General features: G+C 38.5%; 1 protein-coding gene across 1 annotated transcript in view; it reads left to right on the top strand.

The window, feature by feature from the left end:
• The window catches only part of commd10 (COMM domain containing 10), a 69,808-nt gene that overhangs the window by 455 nt on the left and 48,074 nt on the right, over positions 1 to 21,279 (top strand). The window contains exons 2-5 of the mRNA XM_026186316.2: positions 2,558 to 2,648; positions 3,903 to 4,013; positions 4,332 to 4,487; positions 7,115 to 7,225. Of these exons, the coding sequence (XP_026042101.1) occupies positions 2,558 to 2,648; positions 3,903 to 4,013; positions 4,332 to 4,487; positions 7,115 to 7,225 (469 nt within the window). The remainder of the gene's footprint in view (positions 1 to 2,557; positions 2,649 to 3,902; positions 4,014 to 4,331; positions 4,488 to 7,114; positions 7,226 to 21,279) is intronic.

Raw genomic sequence — 21,279 nt, 5'->3', positions numbered from 1 at the left:
GCAAAGGGTATCTATATTTATCTTTTTTACATTTTGGTGAGATTGAATTGCACAAATGCGCCTTCTTCCATTTTAGCCTTACACGTTTGCTCAGTCTGGTATGGTAACATTAGCAAGTATGTTGGTGGGCTGGAGTAAACGAGTCATACTTTGGTACAGTGGTCGAACTTATGCGCACAATGACTTAATGACACTTAAGCAGTGTCTTTGTAGAATAAAAATACTACTGGGGTGCCGGGTTAAGTAAAATCCCACAAGGATATATTTAGAGTTAAGTCTGTACAAGTTACTTAAAGTTACTTATGCTTAAAAAACAAAACTACTATAACTTGAAACTGGGCAGAAGTATTGGCCGCCTTTAAACCACTTAATAAGACAGTTGAAATCATATCATGTAATCGATTTGAATAAAAAAACTTTTACCCATTTAGACTTTCTGTTACTATATGTAGTATAGCTGCAAGAGATTTAAATATATTTTTTAAACTTTTTGATGAAAGAAAAGGCCAGTTTACGATCAAGATAGATTTAAAAAAACAAACCCTAAACAAAAACAAAACAAAAAGGCCTGAACCCCTGAATCCTGCAATAAGGGGATGTGGTGTCACTACTATGCTGTTTGGGGTATTTTTCTTGCAGGTTTTGAATCTGGTTGTGAAGCAGGATCGCTGAGAAAATGGTTCTAACGGACATAGCCTGGCTGGTTTATCTGCAGCCTGTCTATTAGTATCGCAGTTTATAACGACTAATAAATTAACATTGAAAGAGTAAAGAAGAGACTGCTGAAACACCCTTCAACCATATTATGAGTGTTGATGTTGCATAACTGGTCCACCCGAGGGCACTCTGCAACTTCCCTTTTGGAAAGAAATACAAATACTACAAATGAGCCAAACTGAGTGTAAACGAGTACATAAATAACTACATACTATAAAAATTAGGGAAATATGTTTATGTTTAGTGGGTCTGAATGAAAAAAAATATCAGCCAGTATTTCAGCATGTTGGATTTTTAAATAATTGATTATCTGTATTTGTAACAGTCTTAATATTCCCGTTTCCATCAGGCTTTACTCTGTGATAACCTTTAGCCCATGTAGCCCAAGAGGATAGATCTCTTCCAGGAGCCAGTGCACTCAACCATAGATAGATGCACAGATGTCTGTCTATCTGGGATATTGTGCAGTATTAAATAAAACAATGGGAAATGATCTGGGAATAATATAACAGAAAAAAAAATCAAATTTGTAAACTAAGACTTTTCATTATTTCATGAAAGTTAATTTCATGGTATTGTCTCTTATAACAACAGTCCATAAACATCTGGCAACTGAGGAGACAAGTTGTTTGACCTTTGGGATTTTAGCTGCTCAACAGTCCTGAGACTTTTTTGCCGTATTTTCTAAATCATGATGCTCCAGATGTTTTCAGTTGGTGAAAGTTCTCTTTTACTACAAAGCCGTGCTGTTGTATTAAGTGCAGTATTCAGTTTTCCATTGTCATGTTGAAATATGAGAAGGCCTTCCTTGAAAAAGTCATCATCTGGATGGAAGCATATACCCTTCAGCACTGAAAGGTATATATGGGTTTAGACATTCCAGATGTGCAAGTTGCCGGTGCACATATGCACACACATACCATCAGGGAAGCAGGCATTTGACCTTAGTGCTGATAACAAGCTCATTGATCCTTTTCTTCTTAGCCCAGATGATGTGGCGTCCATGTTTTTCCAAAAAGAATTTCAAACCTGGATTCATCAGAGCAGTTTTCCATTTTGTCTCAGTCGATTTGAATTAAACTTTGGCGCAGAGAAGATAGCAGCATTTCGGGATCATCTTCACATGTGAATTCTTCTTATATGCTAGAGCTTTAATCTGCATTTGTGGATGGCATGGGAACTGCATTCACAGACGTATTCTTGAGCCCATGCAGTGATTTCTATGACAGAATCACGCCTGTTTTTAATTGTCCCTCGTGCACAGAGATTTCTCCAGATTCTCTTTGTGGAGATTGGTGAACTTCTGCCAATCTTTACCTCTGATAGTCTCTGTCTCTCTAAGATGCTGTTTTTGTACCCAGTGATTTTACTGATATGTTGCTAGTAAACCGAAGTAGGTGCGTAATTTTAATTTTGAGCTAGATGCTCAAATGTAGTGATGAAGAAATGAAAGACCTTTAAATTTCAGTTTTTACAAGAATCATTCATGCATCTGTCTGGCTTAAAAACATGAAATAAATTACAATAAAATCAAAACACATTATTATTAGTATTGTCCCAGAATTTTACATTCACTCTGTAGTACACAGCCTCATTTTACGCTGCTATGCACTCTTCACACTACAGCTGATGTTCTTTTTTACCTTGTGAGATCTGCTACTTTGGTACAAAACCATCAGGACTTTATGTTTTTAGTTAGAAGCACCTTTGAAATTCAATGACAGTCTGAGAGAACCATCTTTCATGCTGAGCCCTGAACTCAGATACTTGACTAAGAGATCTGAGAATGTCCTACATCATTGTCATTAACACGTGTGACTCTTATTTTTTTCTTAAACAGCATAAAAGAAGCAGTGACTTTCATCAATGCAATTGATGTGAACAAGTTCTCCAGACTGATCTCCCGCATCATACAGAAGCTTCATCTGAAGGTATGGAGACTGCACAATGTTATCTGTGCCAAAGATGAGAGGCTTCGCAGCACAGCTGTCGTGCATGCATAAAGACTTACTGGAGCATCGCTCACACTTGACTCTAATTAATGCACATGCAGACCTGGATCTGCAAATCTTTCTGGTTTGTCACAAGATTGACTCGTCAAACTAAATGTTTTATTCAAGGGACTCTTTGGGTGGTTTCTTTATTTTTTTTGAAGTGCTAATAGGAGGCAGTGCAACTTTTTAAAATAATAATATTTAATGAAATAGATATTTTGACATGTATCAACAGGCGATCATATTATTTAATGTTCTTATGCTGCAATTCAGCCTAGCGGATGAATTGTTTTGTTGATATTTATGAAATTAGAATGAATATTTTAACTCCTTGTTAGTTTATGCTTTGTTTTTTATTCATACAGTAGCAGTTTTTCAACCTTTTGCATGTCTGATTTCAATTGCTACAAGCCTCAGTCTATCCATGACCTACCATCCACATTAAATAAAGATTAGGGGCTTTATTTACTTAACTGGTGGCACAGTGGTACAGTAGTTAGCACCATTGGCTCACAGGCCCAGAGAGAACTTGCAAACTCAGAAGCATTCAAACCTGTGACGTTCTTGCTTTGTGGGTTATGTCCAGGTACTCTGGATTCCTCCAAAGCCATGTTCATGTTAGGTTAGCTGGCAATTCTAAATTGGCCGTTGGTGTGAATGGTTTTCTCTCTGTCTCTCAATGTTAGCCCTGATAAACTGGCAACCTATCCAGGATGTACCTCCTTTCTTACCCTATGACTACTGAGATAGGACATTGGCTTTAGCTGCTATATGACCCTGAATTGGATAAGTTGAAGAAAGCAGAGTGACAAGGACTTAACTTTGGTAATTGTGATACTGCAATGTTCCACATTTTGCTTTAAAAATATCCAAAATAAAACTATAATAAAAATCTGTTTGTTGACTGAACTGACTGTCACTCACGAGTGGCAGCAGAGGAGCTGCGCGCAGCAAAACATTAGTGTGAGTAACATGAGATTAATACTGTATGTTGCTTATGAATATAAGCTCCTTTCAAGGAAAACCTTTGTTGTTGTCAGACTTGTCAGATTAACACTGACACCCACATACTGTGTTTTAAAGCTAATTCTGAAAATGTTTTGATTGTCAAGCAGACGGTGTCTTTTCATTCATATATTTAGTTATTATTTCAGGATGCTTTTACATTGCATTGGATTTTTTTCTACACAGGGAGAGCGGACGTTCAGTGAGGAAGAGGAGGAAAAACTCCAGGCTGCTCTCTCATTGGATAAAAATGCTCTCAACCTAGTCTTGGAAACTTCTGCCTTTATATTAGAGCAAGTGAGTGGTCACATTGTTTTTCCTGCAGTGCACATAAAAAGTGACTCAAATGATGCACATTTTGCATATTTTCTAAATATCTTAATATGAGGAGATTGGCATGGAGTGTGTACTGTAGCTTTTGAATCACACAGTGAGCCTATTTCTCCACCTGGGGTCACTGTTGTGTTGCGAGTAGTTGTATTTCCAATGTTGTGTTTGGTATTAGATTAAATGGATTGTTCTTTTATAACTGTAACTGCACAATAACCCGATATAAATGAATACATTTGATGCTGATTAACACATCCTGTCCTCTTCTCTCATCACCTTTACTAGGCAGTGTATCATAATGTAAAGCCAGCCTCTTTGCAACAACAGCTGGAGATGGTCCATCTAACCCCAGAGAAGGCTGAGGTGTTCTCTCAGACCTGGGCAACTACTGGACCCGAACTGGTGGAGAAACTGAAATGTAATTTGTTTGCCCCGAAGAAGGTACAGTCTAAGGTTTTTTTTGTCCTCGTTAGCATCAGACTGCTTATTTTTATTTAGCAGAATATACACAGCAAACCCTTTACAGTTTGTTATTTATGTTTTACAAACAATATATCCAAACAAGAGTTTTACCACTGATGCAGAAACTACATTGCTTGTTTACAGTGCTTGTAAACCAGTTATTCTTGTCATTCATGCACCAGTTGTGCCTGTGCTGGTGTAAATGAGAAATTTCAGTTGCAGTAAGTCTGTGGAGGAACAGTAAAAGCAAGCAACACTGTACACAGTGTAATATTCTTTTGGGAACATTATTAGTGTTGATATACCTGAACTTTGACTACACCTGCTATAACGTCTTTAAAACCCAAAGCCGCCCGTTCTATTTTATTTTCATCGCGAGTCGAGTTCTATTGAATTCATAATGTGATACTGAATTGAAAATAAGCATCAGACTGTCCACATTAAGACTGACCTGCTTTTGTGTGAATTCTTTCCAGCCATATGGATTACAAAGACTTCTTTCAAAGCTCACACAAGTTGTTTCATTAATTTCTAAACTTGTTTCGCTCTATAACTTGATTAAAGAGCGACACTTCAAACAGCATTCCTTTCAGAGACGAGGGAATTAAGATCAAACGCGGAATAAATACTCAGCATGTACACATCAGTCACATTATGCTGGGGCCGTTGCTGTTGTCAGACATTTATATGTCTCACCTGCTCGTGTCTGGCAAATCTTCCCCTCGCTCCCTAATGAATTTATACATGGAAGGATGTGACAGCTATTGATCCTTGAGAATAGAGTCGTAATTATACTAATACTGTAATAATTAAATTAATATGTTTTGTCTCACATGCACATTTGAGATTAAATTGAGTCTCATATTCATACACACCATTTCTATTCAGCAGGCATCTTGTCATTTCTGCCACATGCTCATTGAACATAAAGCCATAAATTTCTTATTTCTTGCTCAATATCAAAACTGGGTGTGAAAAATAAAGCTACAAGTATTAGTCAACCAACTGAACGTTAACTGGCATCGCTTTTGATTAAGCAATTAATTGCGCGTATCAAAGAATTTGTAGAGTTCAGCCTCTGGAATATCAGGACTTGGTTCTTTTTTTTCTTCACTGATAATATCACAATTGTAAATGCAATATCTTTGGTTGGTTGGACAAAAAGCTGACATTTGAAGATCCCACCTTGGGCAATTATAAATGACATTTTCCACTGTGTTCTGGCATTTTACAGAGCAAACGACAAAACAATCAGCAGATGAATCAATAAGGAAAATAACTGCGAGATGTAGCTGTAAGCTCAGTGCTCGTGTCAAATATACGTGTGTGTGTCATGATTGACAAATTAAGTAAATAGTTTTTTGAATGCACAGCAGAAACGAGCAACGGTCTTACAAATAATCACAGACCGCATCACCCCAGCGATCTAAATAGTTGTGAGAACTAAATACCAAAATAATATAAATGTCACACATGTGGGAACAGGACCTCAAGTTAATCTCTATGCTTGCTACTGGCTGTTGTGTGATTGAATGGGCTATTTGCTGTTTTAATTAAGAATTAAGAATTTTTCCTTCATGTGAGGTTGTCGGGACAGTTCCTTTCATTCCCTGTTTTTTTATCTAAAAATGAGCAAACTGACTGACGATCAAGCAGAAAAAGCAGAAATGTGTTAAAAAGCAATGCCTATGTAATGTACTATTAGAATGCTCATTTATTTTGACCGATCTTATGCAAGATAATAAAATATGCAGGTGTTTATTAAATGTATTCAGATTTATTCCTTTACATGTAAAGAAACTTAAAGACCAACGACCGCAGAGTTGTAATGTTTATTCCTGCTAATTTGAATGTTTCTGCAGTATAAATAAACGTATTTCAGTCCTTCCCCACCTCACACCTGTGCTGTGATGCATCCACAACCAATAAGTCACACATGGTTTATTATTATGGCCTCTCCCTGCATCATAAAACACTTAACTGCCCCGCCTTGACTCACCGCTGCTAATCTATCACACTGCTTCAGCTGACTGGTGAAGTGTCTGTCATTAAATCAGCCAAGCAGGTGGGGGAATTGGTGAGGTTGGTATAAGGAGACGCTGCAAGTTTTACAAGTTCACATCACATCACGCAGACCGTCTTTTTTTTCACTTTTGTTGGAGAAAAGTTTGGATGAAGGGATAAAGTAAAAGTCTACACAAATGTGGCCATGCAGCAAATAGCAGTTTTCCTTTGTCCTTGTAACAAAGCAATATGGCAAAATGTTAACACGAACAGATGAAATATTGAAAAGTCTAAATTAGTAATAACTACTTTGGAAAAAAAAGTGCAATGCTGATTAATTTGACTAATAAGTGCTTTGGAAACATAAAACAGTAAAAAAAAAAAAGAGGGAAAAACAATGAGAAGGAAATGAAGGATAATAAAAAAATCAGGTCAAAAGTACCAAGAGGATGAGGCAGAAGTAATAATAAAATAGCAATTATTTTATGGGAAAAACACTTTTTTAAGTCTTTGAAAAGCTGCCTGAGGCAGTTATTAAACTGAAGTGTGAGGCTTTATTTTTACGGTTATGTTAATTCTAAAACTCTGTTTGTGTGTTTCAGCTGGAGTATGTTGGCTGGCAGTTGAACCTGCAGATGGCTCAGTCCAGCCATGCCAGACTGAAGTCTCCCAGTGCTGTCCTCCAGCTGGGGCTCCAGGGTGAAGACTCTGAGGTATGGACACATACAGACAGTCTGCTTTTCTTATAGCTTTACTTATCTATTGTAAACATCCTATTTGCTCCAAGACTTATTGTGCACTTTGATCACAGAGCTGTTCTTTGTAAATGTCAATTAAGAGGCACCATCAGTCTTTCTCTGTTCTTTTGCTAATCCCTCTGGTCTCTGTCTTGACCCAGAGGTAGACTTGCATCTAGCTCCAGGGTAACTGTAGTGTATGGATCAGAGATCAGGGAGCTTGTTATCAGAAACCTCGTGGGTCCTTTTGTTCTCTTGAGAGACTTATTGTGTGGTTGAAATTGGTCAGTGTGTTGGGGCATTGTTTTGTTACCAGCACTGAATTGTTTGAATGCCCAGCATCTAAGCTCTGGTGGAATATGATTTAGTCTCGGCGCCTGCCTTATTGAGGTCACTAGTGAGTTTCTTCATTAAGATTCTTAATAGGCAAGTTTTACCCACAAATAGTAGGACAAATAATTAAGCAGAAATCTAATTAACCTTAAATATTTTCTCTTCTAAAGGAAAACTCCAAGAAGCATGAGCTACATATTGTTTTGACTTTTTGTTTTCTATCAAAGCATTTTCCTGTTTCTATTTATTTTTATTCAGAGTTTGTTTGGATCCCAATTAGCTAAAACCATGTACTTACTCTGATAACTGAGACCTCATGAGCCTCCCTCACTCATTTATTCTTTTTCCACTGGGAGAGGTAGAGCTCTGTAGCTGTAGTGGAAGCAATCAGAACTCAAAAGACAGTGTCTTTTTAACATTAAATGATTTTCAACCTTTGAAGTTTGAGATTTAATTGAAACATTTTCTTGAGTCTTAATGATTTAATTCTCCTAACAAGCTCAGCCTCAAACATGAACACATACTTAGTGAAATGTTGTTGATTTTATTTTATTTTATTTTTTTTGAGAAATACTTGAAATGTATTCTGCCGACTATGAGTGGTGCACACGACTTTTGTTTGTTGGCACAGATACTAAAAATTGATTTTTGGTCTTTGGGCACTTGAACGGTTTCTTGTAAAGCAGTTTTTGTCTCAGAATGGTGAGACTGATTATCCCCACAGCCTGGATAGTGGTGTTCCAGCTGACTAGTCAAGTGTCTTTCTCGCACACTGCTTTGTATTCAGACCCTAGAGAATGTCGGCTCAGTCTGAACGTAGAATTAGGCATGACATATTCAAATTGCTGTCATCTTAAATGCGGCCCTATAGGCGTTAGCCAGAAAAAAATATGTGTTTTGCTTTATCTTTGTGAATGCAACAGCGGTACGTTATTTTATTTTTTTGTGGTTTTCTTCTGTGTTCTCCCTAGGCTTTGCAGAAGAGGTATTAATTTATTTAAATCCACTTACACAATTTCCCTTGTGGGAGGAGATAGCTGGGGGGCTAAAACAAGGCTGGTTAAAAGTGTAACTTCACTGAACATCATTGAGGTGCACGTTCACCGTTGACCTACAGGGGGCACTGTTGCCTCACAGTTTGGTAAGCAGCCCTCAGGGGCAGTGAAGTGTCTGAGATGGATAAGATTCCTCGTTTAAGTTTGTATTAAGGTACTTTGAGCGTGCACTTTTCTTTTAAATTTCCATTGGTGCTTTCTGATTAGAGTTTCTTGACAGTAAGTTTGTTTGCTTCCAAACTCTGAGAATCCCTCAGTAAAACTTTTGAGATGTCAAAACACTGCAATGACAGAGAAGTAAATTAGTTGTGAATAGAAATGAAATTCTGCTGCAAGTGTCATACTAATTACAGCACAGATTTATAGCACCGTCACTGCTGGCTGTCTAATGGCGAGGGGAAGGGAAAACAGCAAATGGAAGAAAGCAGAGAATTAAGAGGTGACAAGGACAGAAATATTGAAATATAAAGGTGAGAGAGGGAGTGAAAACAAGTAAAACAATTAAAGAGGATAGAAATACTGAAGAAAATTGGGATCAAGAACAGAAAGCAAAAGATGTGTAAGGGGATGGCAACAGTGGCACTTTGTGTTTTATTGATTGCTTGGAACCTAAGTGGAGAGTAAGACTCTCTCATCCGACTGGCCTCCTACTTCATTAGCACTCTTCCTGAGGAGGAGGACTGCCAGGGGGCTTCACATCTCATTCTCCAAACTATATGTGACGTACAGTGTATCTGCAGTAGAGTGGATAAGATGTTAGATGGCATACTTGAAATTAAAAGTGAGTGGAGTGGATTTTTATATTTGTTTCTGTGTTTTATTGAAGTATATAATATCAGGGGAAGATCTTCATAACACCCTCTGTCTCTAAAGTGTGTGGACCAACACGGAATTTATGGATTATAGTTTCTGTTTCAATAATTGTGTGACCTCACCCATGTGAGATGATATTTTCCTCATAACTGAATTTGTATCGGGTTTGGTGAAAAGTTGCTGTTTCAGATATGAAAACCGAGGAAGCACTGCAGTACATCGGCACAAGGCATAAATGTCTTCTCATGCACTCCTTAATATTTCAGGAGTGAGAGCTCTAGTTTACCCTCATAAGGACCGGTGAGATTGGCCTCGTTCAGTGAAGGTATGACGCAAGACCTGTTGCATTGTTATCCCAGTGGGGAGGGGGCTGAGACAGAAAAATGACTTGATTGATCTGCTGTCAAAAGGAAAGAAAAGTTTGGGGGAAAACTTGATGCGAGCAGATGATGGAAGGGAGAAGATCAGGATGCAGCAGAAGGTGATAGCAAGGACAAACAATAGAGAAAAGACTACAAAGAAAACTCGAGAACGGCAACTGAAAGATGAGAGTGAGAATTTGCTGAAATTTTTTATGCAGTTTGCATTAGGCTATGTGAAGTCCTCTTAATAGTCGTGTGTATGGCATGCGACTTTACAACAGGAAGTGTTTCTGAGCTTCTGAGAAACAGGAATGTCTGCTTTTATCTGTATTTCGAGAAGGTTTTTGTTGGCATGCTAGCTAGACTGCAGATAACCCGATTAAACATTTCCAGCTGCATAGACCTTGAGATATAAATGCATAGTTTTTTCCATTTTATGTCAGAGGTGTGTTGTTTGTGAGACTTTTGCCTTTAGAGAAATAATGATGTGTAAAACAGATACTGGCTTTCTACCCAGCATCTGCTGTATGCATACTGGACTGCTTGAGTTTGTAGAACCAAATGGACATCTCCCTTTCATTCTCCAAGTTACTGACTTTATCCTTCAGTGCAAAACTTTTTGAAAATCTTCAAATATGCCGGTAGGTTATGAATGAAAGAAATTGACAAAAAAAACAAGATTCTTAGTTTCATAAATTTATGTATTTGCATCTCTAGTACAACAAACCAACATGCCAACAAACCAGATGGCACAATTTTGTACAGCAGCAGAGACAAAAACGTAAGTGTTGAAAACTTGAGGAAGTGAGATCTTTTTTTAGCCATATGTTTTCATGATCACACCATGACTGGGCCACAAAGTATTTAACAAGATATCATTATTTTTCTGTGATTATTGAATTTGTAAAAAGACACAGCTCACAGAAAGCAAACATGCAAGAGGAGAATATTTCAATAATAGATAAAAGAAAGGCAAAGATAAAAAGGGCGCTGAAAGTAAAACATTAAAGTGAATTATTCTTGAACTAAACTGCAGGAACTCTGCATTATTCACATCTTTATTTATCTTATTTATCTCTGAGGTGCGGAAACACTGGCTGCCTCTCAAAAGCAAAGGATTTGAACGCAAACCAGACAGTGTGAAAAACTAAGTAAAGTTAATGCTTTCACAGGAGTTATGAGGGTAAGTAGCAGCCATGTACTGTTTATCAAATCAAGTAGTTGTCAAGCATGGTGTTGGAGGTGTGACGATTTTGGTTTGTTCTGCAGCCACAGCAACCTCATAGTCACTGAGTCGACCATGAACTCCTCTGTCTAATGTGAGGCCATCTGTCCGACAGCTGAAGCTAGGCAATATTTTGTTTTGGTACAGGACAATCATGCCAAGCATACCGGCAACAGAATGGCTGAAAAACGAAATAGTCAAGGTGTTGCAGTTGTCCGGTCAAAGTCAAGACCTCATCCTGACTTAAGTGCTGTGCCAGGACCTTAAGAGAGCTGTGGGGAAACAAATGACCTCAATAAACTGAAGCTGTAAAAAAGAGCGCGCCAAAATTCCTTCACAATGATTGAACGACTAATAAAGTTACACAGCAAACAATTCAGGTTATTTCTGCTGAAGCTGGTTTTGTTTAATCTCGGGGTTTGTTTAATCACACTAAATAAATAATGGCTTTATGTGATGTTATGTGCCATATGTTGTTGATCTGACCTGGCACTGAATAAATTTTTAGACCAATACGAGTAGATTTTTTAAAACTTATGCCCTGTATAAAACATTTAAATTGACAGATAGTGTACCTTCATTGTGCCATGACTGTGATCATATTTAGGAACTGTGTTTGACATCGTATAGAAGAAAGATTGTCTGAATCTCAGTGTTTAGACCAGAGTGAAGCCTGAGTTTTTAGAGCACAAGAATTATTTGTACATATTCCAACTTCATTATTTGAAATTTTGGGCATGTTTTGTATTGGCAGCCATCATTTCTAAAGTATATGTATGAGACAAAAAAAAAAAATAAAGACACAGTATCAAACGATCCTTTTAAGCATATGATGTAAGGTAAGCATTTGCAGGGCCATTAGTCATACTCAAAATATTTGGCCACAGAATAAGCAGCTTAGTGTAAACACGTCAATCAGTTGCACTATTAATTTGTGCGGCACAACGCTTTGGGAATAGGACAGAGAGAAAACCCACTTCTGATGGAGGCTTTTTGAGGAGGCTTTAAGCACTGCTAAGGATGTAATATCCACTCACTCATTTAAAGGAGCACACTGGATCTTTTTCTGTTTTGAAAGGCTCGGATAAATAATTCGATGAAAAGACAGATATTCCATGGAGGAAAGTACAAGTGGCTATACTCAAGTGGGCACAGCCTGCATTTGTTTAAAATTTTTGTTAGCTTGTAAAACAATATTACAAATCAGCCTTTTGACCCCTTTTAGCGGTGCTACTTGCGACCACCTTAAGATAGACTGATTCATTTAAAAAACCTTTGGATGCTTAACTTTGTTTTCTAAACATAGATTCATAAAACGGAAATTCTGATGTCTTAAAATTAAAATCTTTTACCGCTCTTGGTGTCTGTCTCTATCTTTTGGCGTTAGGATGAGCCACTGCCCTGCTGTCGATTTTAATATTTATTGTGCACATGCTAGGCTGCAAAAGCACAGGGTAAGAGCTAGTGAGCTAATGTACCCTCTACATGCTGGCTCTGACTTCAAAGGATATCTTTGCTTGATAGCTTCAGACAGACTTGATGAGAATTGATAAAGCAAAGCTCTTCTGAGTTTTTAAGCCTCAAAGGGGAAAAAATGTACTAAATGCAGCTTTGAGACAAATCCCAGACTTTTCCCAACAGATTTTTCTTATGTTCTTCCTATGGCCTATTCAATCAAAAACTTGTAAGCGGGAATAGCTTTTCCCCTAGAGCTGGAGTTTCCACTGGACGCCGCCCAAGTACTTGTTTCATTCAGTCTTGTTGTTTTTCATTTCACTATGGGGCTCAAGTGACTGGTTGATACAACACCCTGCTGGCCTTAGAGCCTCCTCACTCTAAAAAACTTTTAACGATAAAAATAAAATGTTTCTTTAAACTCAAACAGTTTTAACAAACCTAGCGATGTCCTCCCCATTATAAATAAGAGGGAATATATACACATGAAGGAGAGAAGAGGAGAAGCTCAAACTAGAGGAGGATCTTCTCTAAGTGTCTGTCACCTGAGATAATAGGAATTTGTTTTGGGGGGTTTTGTAATTTGTAATTATAAATTGAAAATGGCAAATATTTGCTATATCTGGCTTCTCAAATGTAAATGTTTGCTGTTTTTTATCGTTTAACTTTAACAGATGTTTAGTTTGATAAAAGGAGCAATTTGATAATTTTACTGTGGGCTTCAGAAAACAAGGATTTATCACAGTTTCTGACAGTTTGTAGACTAATCAATTAATTGATTGAAAAATGTAGCTAGAGTAAGTGTAGAGAAAATACTTTCTTAATTAAAAGAAGTTCAGAGGTTAGAGATTAGGGTCAGCACCTCTGATCTCATAGAGATACAGTATTTCACTCCTGGTAATTTCAGTCCACTAACAGATTACATTTTTATTAACAAGTGTCTCCTCTGGTCCTGTTTTCAATGTCTGGGCTCGCTTTAGACCTCACAATCTCAGCTTTTTGCTATATAAATCATGTTTAAATGCATCTGTCATTTTAACTGTACTCACCTGCTTCTTAAATGTCACAGAGTACAAACAGATCACTATAGTATAACACAAAACTGTAACCAAAGTAAAACAGTCAACAGTCCACTTGTTGTAGCGTCTGGAAAGGGAACAATTGAGCTTGTTTTGCGTCACTGTTCCTGAAGGATGGTGGATGATGCTGTGGTAGTTTAAACAGCTCTCAATAAAATTTGGACTCGGAAGAGCGGCTTCTTTCTCGTAGGCAGAGTGTTTCTAAGCATCAAATAAGCTTGCTGTTAATTGTGCTCATTCCTAGGCAAGTGCTTCTTTTCAGAAAGAGCATATTTCTGATTCCTGCTTCACATTTCTGGGTCTTATTCTGTCTGATTCTTCCAAATTTGCATAGTTTTACTCCAGTCCACGCTTTCAGCACTTTTCCTTTTTATCGATCCCCAAATAAATTTCACGACCTACTTTTTTTTTCTCTCCTATCTTTTATTTGTGATTTTTTTATGAGTGAATCTCATAAATTTGTATTATTATTTTTTTTTGTGTGTCAAGTTGTCCCTAGCTAGCTCCAAACTATAAGACAACTAAATGTAGTTTGTGGAAACCTGCTTGTTTTTCTTATCAAGGCATCCAACATGAAAGAGTTTTTTTGTTGTGTGATTCTAATTTATTTTCTCTGTTTTGGCATATAGCACCGGTGCTGTAATGACGGAGGAATGAAAGCTCTGTGCTCGAAAGCACACAACAATACACACTCGGCGCACGTTTTGAGCCCTCTCGGTGAAGGCTGTGACTTTATTTATTAACACTGTGTGATGAGGCACGCAATTAAACATCCCTTTTTGACTTCTGCGAGGAGGTGCTGTGATCAGAGCCTCCCTGAACATCCCTGGTTGGCTCACGTGTCTCTGTCAAACCGGCATCACGAAGATGCCGGGCAAACTTTGAACGCAATTCAAAGTCCTCCTGACAAGTTACGTAAGGCCTCATTCTTGCCTCCCACATGCTGTCGTCATGTAGACCCAAAAAACAACTCATCCGGTGTAGATCCAACCTTTTCATTTTTCCATTTGAGGGATTACATGGCCCAATCAATATATTTGAGAGCTTTGATGTAAATGGTACCACGTTCAAATCCTTCACACCAAGCCACCCACCAGCCGGGAAGGACAAAAGCAGCTTTGTCTCAGTCTCTACTTGCCTTGCTCTACATGTCCCAAGATGCTTTGTTGCTTTGTGTGCACATCTTTTTAAGGGTCTCCCTTTCTCTCTCCATCTCTCTCTGTCTCGTTCTCCATCTCTCCCTCGCCCTTCCACTTTCCCACTGGTGATTTGTTTTTCTCCTCTGGGATTTGGGATCCCATTCATTCAGAGTGCATTGTTCAGCTCTTATCCATTCTAGTGGATGGGCCCCGAGATGCAGAATGGGTGACTGTGGGTCCTCTCGTCTCTGCCTTCGCTCTCTCGCTCTCTCTCTCTCTTTCTCCCCCCAACTTCTCGCCACCCCACTCCTTGCTGCTTGCCATACGATGATGTCATGGCTCCTATTTGCTCCGGGGGTACCCATTGATTCGATCTCCCCATTACACACTCTCTATATCTCTCCTGTCCACCCCGCTCTCTCCCCAACCTCCACTCCTGTTTTCCTCAGCCAATCCCCTTCCCAAATTCTTTCGCCTCTTAAAAGGCGCCTGGGGGATTTGGGTATGTTTGGATGTTGTTTAGCACACCCACGGTACATGCTTGACACCCAGATAGGCGAACCGTCAACCCTGCAAATCCAACTGCAACTTCCACTTAAATCTCATTGATTTAACGTCGCCCTTTTATTCTCACATCTCCCACTCCTGTGATCAGCTTTTATTTCTCTTTGGTTATTCAGCCTGTTTTGTTTTACACCCAGTTTGTGAAGTAATCATTAATCCCCTGTTAATCTGTTGGCCATTTTGTAGAAGCTGGTGGAAATGCTTAAGAGTGCCATTTTCAGATGTGCGTGTGTGTTTTTTCTGTTCATCGTTTCATTTTTTTTGGCATTTATTTTTGAGAAGATGCTCTGCTACTTGGCTGAACTATTTGAGTTTAAACAAGACGCACTGATTGCAGAAGCATAGAGCCAAATCACATCCATTCATTCCAGTGAAAGTTATCTGATAGGCATACAGAATGAAAAGGCTGTTTTTGCTTTATTCAAATGCCAGATATTGATAGTAATGTAGACATATCGTCGCATCAGGAACAGGTTTGGATGTTTATTCTTCTGGTTTCTATTGTATTTGTCGCTGTGTTCTTTTGTTTTCCGAGCTGTCTTTGTCGGCTTGCATCACACTGTGACGAGATGTAATCACAATGAAAGGATCTGAGCTATAGGCTTTTTGCCTGCCTTGAAATAATGATTATAATGAGTGGGTTGCAGCCTGACACTGCTGTCGTCTGACTTGCAATGATAGGGCAAAGACTGCTCCCTCTGCCTATATCAACAAATTGTCACCAGTTTCTTACTGAATACCCACCCTCTTTGATGATACACTGGTATTTGACTGTTGGAAGATAAAGCAGTACTTTTGAAATTACTTTATATGTTCAGAGTGGAATTTATTTGCTTCACCTGCACCATGGGTATAGATGTATACACAGTACACATGTATATGGATTCAATTAGGCTCTTGACTGCAACTGTAAAGCACCAGTGGAACACCAAATGTTGCTCCTGCTGTGCAGACAGCTGTATTGACTGATCAGAAGCATATGCGATCCGTTGCATTTGTGAGATGGACAAATAAACACGATTTTCTATAAAACCTGTTTTCTGATTTAACAAAAATGAATCAAGCATCTCAAATGGTGTCTAAAAACAGGAAGCCGTACAAGAAATGGCCATTTTAAATACACACAAGTATTGTACTGTAATACACGACATCTCTGTCTGTGTGTTGCAAGTACATCTTAGGTGGCTGAAGGTACATATCAGAGATCATGATGTCATCATGTTTCCTAGCAACCACTTAGTAATAGGCTAAAATGACCTCTTTTGTGCCTATATGTACCTACAGCTCTCTAAAAAGCTTTGAATCATTTTCATTTCATAGTCATCTGCACCAAGAGGCCAAACGCTACTGTAGCATGGACGTGTAGTGATTAAAGAACAAAGAAATATAACCCCAATCAAGAAAACAAACAAAAAAACGCTGGGACGCTGTGTAAAAAGGTAAATAATCACAGAAAGTGCTTATTTTCAAACCTCATAAATTCATATTTTATTTACAATAGAACATTAAAAACATATTAAATGTCTAAACTAAGGAAATGAACATTTTAACAAACAAGGTTATTTCACTTTTGACGGCAGTAGCATGTCTCAAAACGTTGGGAAAGGGCCACATTTACCATTGTGTCACTTCCACTTTTCTTTTAACAGCCTGTAAACGTCTGAAGTCAGTTTCTGGACTTTTGGGAGAGGAAAGATGTCCAAGTCTTTTTTGTTGTATTTTTTATTTCATGATGCATGAAATTTTAGTTGGTGACAGGTCTGGACTGCAGGTCCACCTCTTCTACTGCAAAGCCATGGTGATGTAGTAGCGGCAGTATTTGGTTTATCATTGTCTTGCTGAAATATGTAAGGCTTTCCAAGAAAGAGATGTTGTCTGGATGGGAGCATATGTTTCTCTAAAACCTGTATATACCTTTCAGCACTGATGGCACCTTTCCAAATGTGCAAGCTGCTAGGTCCATAGGCATTAATGCACCCCCATACGATCAGAGATGCAGCCTTTTGAACTGAGCACTGATAACAAGCCAGATGGTCTCGCTGTAATTTTTAGCACGGAGGACGAGATGTTTTCCAAAAATAATTTCAAATTTTGATTAATCTGACCACAGAACAGTTTTCCACTTTTCCTCAGTTCATTTAAAATGAGCTCTGGCCCAAAGAAGGCAGCAGCATGTTCTTATATAACTTTGCTTGATAGCACTTTAACCAGCATTTTTTGGATCGCACAGCAAACTGTATACACAGTTAGTGATTTCTGGAATCTTTTTAAGAAATCATCAAGTCCGTGCAGTGTTTTCCATCATGCCTGATTTTTAATACAGTGCAAGCCAGAAGTGACGGGGATCCACTATTTTTGTTTAACTTTGTCTTTTGCGCGCAGAGATTTCTCCAGATTCTCTGAATACTTTGATGATATTATACTGTAGACGATAAGTTATTCAAAGAATTTTCAATTTTATGTTTAGGGGCTTTATTCTGAAATTGTTGCACAGTTTGTAGACAGACCATCAGTTTTAAAAATGACAGATTATTGTTATTGTTTTTGTTCTATTGTAAATAAGACAAAAGTTTATGAGATTTGCAAATCATTGCATTCTGGGTTTTTTTTATTGTTCGTTTTTTTACATTTTGCAAAACATCTCCGTGTTTTCAAAATTGGGGTTTTAAGTGAAAACTACACTTGACCTGACATTGAATACCTGTTTTTCTCCTTCCTTTTGATTCTTACATTTTTAGGTTTCCAACTAGCCGTGTTCAATAAATAGATTTTGTATTTTGGCATTAACTATAGAACAGGAAAGAAGTGGGAACACTTCATTGTCTCTTCTCATAGCTACAGTATTTGTTGATGACACCATATTTATATCTGGCTTTGTGTTGTTCGGTCGAGATGGAATGTTTTGCTGTATTGGAAGGATCACGGCTATTGTCTCTTGCAAGCTGTACTGTAAACTGCCCCTCAACCCACCCCACCCCATATCTCTTTTTCTGTCTCTCTCTCACACGCACATTTCAGTACTCCCCCTTCTCTTTCCTTGTGTATGAGAGCGACAGTGTCTACATACCATAGGGGCACAGGGTGGCTGCCTTGGTAATCGTCTAGGGCTGCCACATAGCAGAGAGAAGCAGGCCTGCAGTGGTGAATAGCAGCCGTTACTCGTCCTCTGCGAGCCTCTCTCTCTCTCTCCTTAACGGACCCAGCTCATTTACCCATGACCTCCACTCTAACCTTGTGCCAACTTAATACATTAAAATGCCTACTGTTTCAAAATGGAGGCCCTGGCTGAAGGGGTTGAGTGCCTCTCATGCTCAAATCTGGCACACCAAGCCTTAGTTAAGGCCCGTGCTATAAGATGTTGGCTAGCTGCACTTCTTCCTCAACTCACCCCACACACATTTAGATGATTAAGGTTTGACACAGATTTTTTTTTTAGCTGTGCTGTCTCGATATCATGTTGTAGTAAGCAGATTCAGAGGTGAGCATCGGGTCTGATGGAGGAAACTTTAAATTTGCTTGTACAACTTGGGGCTTGTCAAACATGGGGGTTTTATGCAAAAGGAGCCCAAAATTTAGAGCTCTTAAATTAGTTCACATCATGCAGTCAATATATAGTCTTTGCAGCTTTCCCGTGGTAGCTGCACATCAGTGGGAACGTTATTTCCCAGACCTGTTGGAAAGGAGACAGAGTGTATGAGCTTGGCAGCAGAGACTGGTACATGACATGGCATCTTCCCTGTTTCTGCATATCAGGCGAGGGTACCTAGCTGCCACCACCATAATGATCCTGTTATGGCTCACAAGCGGCTCGTGTTCCTTGGCTTGTTTGTCTTGGCGCTTGAGCTGATCGTGTCTCCATTTTTCCCTGGCTCGCAGCGTCAAGCCTCCTGATTTAGATGCTCTTAAACATGAGTGTTGTGGGTTTAAAAAAAGAATTTGAGGAAATAACGGACTGTGTTAGATCAGCATGTGGGTGAAAACGCAAGGAACTGCAGCTGTTCGATACAAGCTGATGATGTGAGCTTCTAACAAAGTGTTAATGAGAAGTTTATACAAGTAATTAGTGTGTTTCCTGCAGGTGCTCTGCATGTTAGAAAGGACAGCTGTGGAAAAATATCCTGACCTGATTCTCCCAAAATTGTCTTCCTTGGCAGTTTTACTGGTATTAACAATAAGCTCAATGAGTGCAGCTCAGTGAACAAACACTCATTAAGCTTCTACTTTGTCAGGAAGGCACCAGAAGAGCATTGTTTATGTCTGCAGTGCTGCCAGACACATTTAAATGGTTTAATAAAGTCATTCAGTAATTGTTCATGAGAAATTCAAAAGTGGCTTCAAGTTACACACGACTTGCTTCAGCTCCACATGATGCACAATGCAGTGCCAGCATTTAGTTGACTTGAGTTTGTGGAAAATAACTTTAGGGTAGATGCCTCTTATAACTCTATAGCTTTTTTTCCAATATTCATTGCATTAGTAAACATTAATTTAAAGTTAACATTACATCATAAATAAAGTTGGTTTATTGAAGATTTTTGGATAAATACATAAATGTGATCAATACTAATGTTTATGAGAAATAAACGGCTTGTTCTTCGACTGCTGTTTCAGCTGTCGAATGCATTTGAGGTAAAGTAATTCACTAGAAGTACTTGAAATTTTATTTTGAAATGCTTCTGCTGAGAGTTTGAACTCAAAATATGTGCTGAAGATGAGCGCCTTCAGCACTGAGCAAGATTTGTGACTTCTTAACTCAAACCCAATCCAGTGAGTAACTTAGACAAGTGTGATGTTGAAAATTGGACAAACTTTGACTGATTTCAATCAAACTTCTAAAAAGTCTGATTTATTTATTTAGTTTTTAATTAGGGAAGATTTTACTGCTTAAAAATTAAGCTGCTTAAAAACAACATATCAGACTACCCTTGTGCCCTCAACTTAAAAAAAATAATTTAGGCAGTATTCCAAAAAATCTTCTTCACCTGTTTAAGGCATTTTAATTGTATCTCATTGGTGTGGGCATAGCCTAAATGAGCTGAAAGCATTGCGAGGGTTGATCTGAAAATCAGATGCTGAATAGCACTGGATAAATGGTCCACACAGGCAGCATTTCCTCTGCCCACGGATAAGCTGCCAGCTCCAGTCATTCCAGTTCAGGACTCAGTAATTTTTAGGTGCCTAATATGATTTGCGTCCTTTCAGTGTCACCCTCCAACTAAGCAACGTGGGCGGTGTCAACAAACAATGTGAAAGCACCAGGCTACTTCCAGACAGGTGCCATTCTAATAGGATATACTGTACTTGTTGCTTTTTTGCTGTTAAATCTGTTTCCACTTGCACATTAGTTACATTTCTCCAACTACTCTTGCCTTTGTTTACAGTTTGGCCTTTGTCAGTGTTTATAAGTCCTGATGGCCCAGTCGTTTTAAAAAGAGTGTTATATAACTGCCCCAAACCCTGGTTTTGGTGCCAATATCAAGCATCATCAGGAGTACTGACAAACTTGCAAAACTTTAAAGTTGTGCTTTATATACACTCACTGGCTACGAAGGTGTTAGGTACACCTGTTCAACTGGTCTTTAATGGATGTATCTAATCAGCCAGTCACATAGAAAGGTGATTTAAATTACTTGACATTGTTGGTGGCGAACCAACTGGTCTGACTGTTTAAAAAGCTATTGATCTACAGAGATTTTCCTGTACAACCACTTCAGTGGTTTACAGACGCATTTCTGAAACAGAGAAAATATCCAGTGAATAGTAGTTCTATGGGCGAAAATACCTTGTTGATGTCAGAGGTCAGAGGAGAATGTCCAGACTTCTTCAAGCTAGTGGGAAGGAAACGGTAACCAAAATAGCCTCTTGTTACAACCAAAGTATGCAGGAGTAACTCTGAATGCACAATACATCAAGTCTTGTGTTCACTCAGTGAATACCTGTATACTTGGCCCTTTTTCAGACCCTTTCAATTTTGTAATATTTAATATGCACCTTAATTAATTTAA

Source organism: Astatotilapia calliptera, chromosome 12, assembly GCF_964374335.1.
Source record: "Astatotilapia calliptera chromosome 12, fAstCal68.1, whole genome shotgun sequence".
NCBI classification, from domain to species: domain Eukaryota; kingdom Metazoa; phylum Chordata; class Actinopteri; order Cichliformes; family Cichlidae; genus Astatotilapia; species Astatotilapia calliptera.
This window is presented reverse-complemented; position numbering and strand designations above follow the sequence as displayed.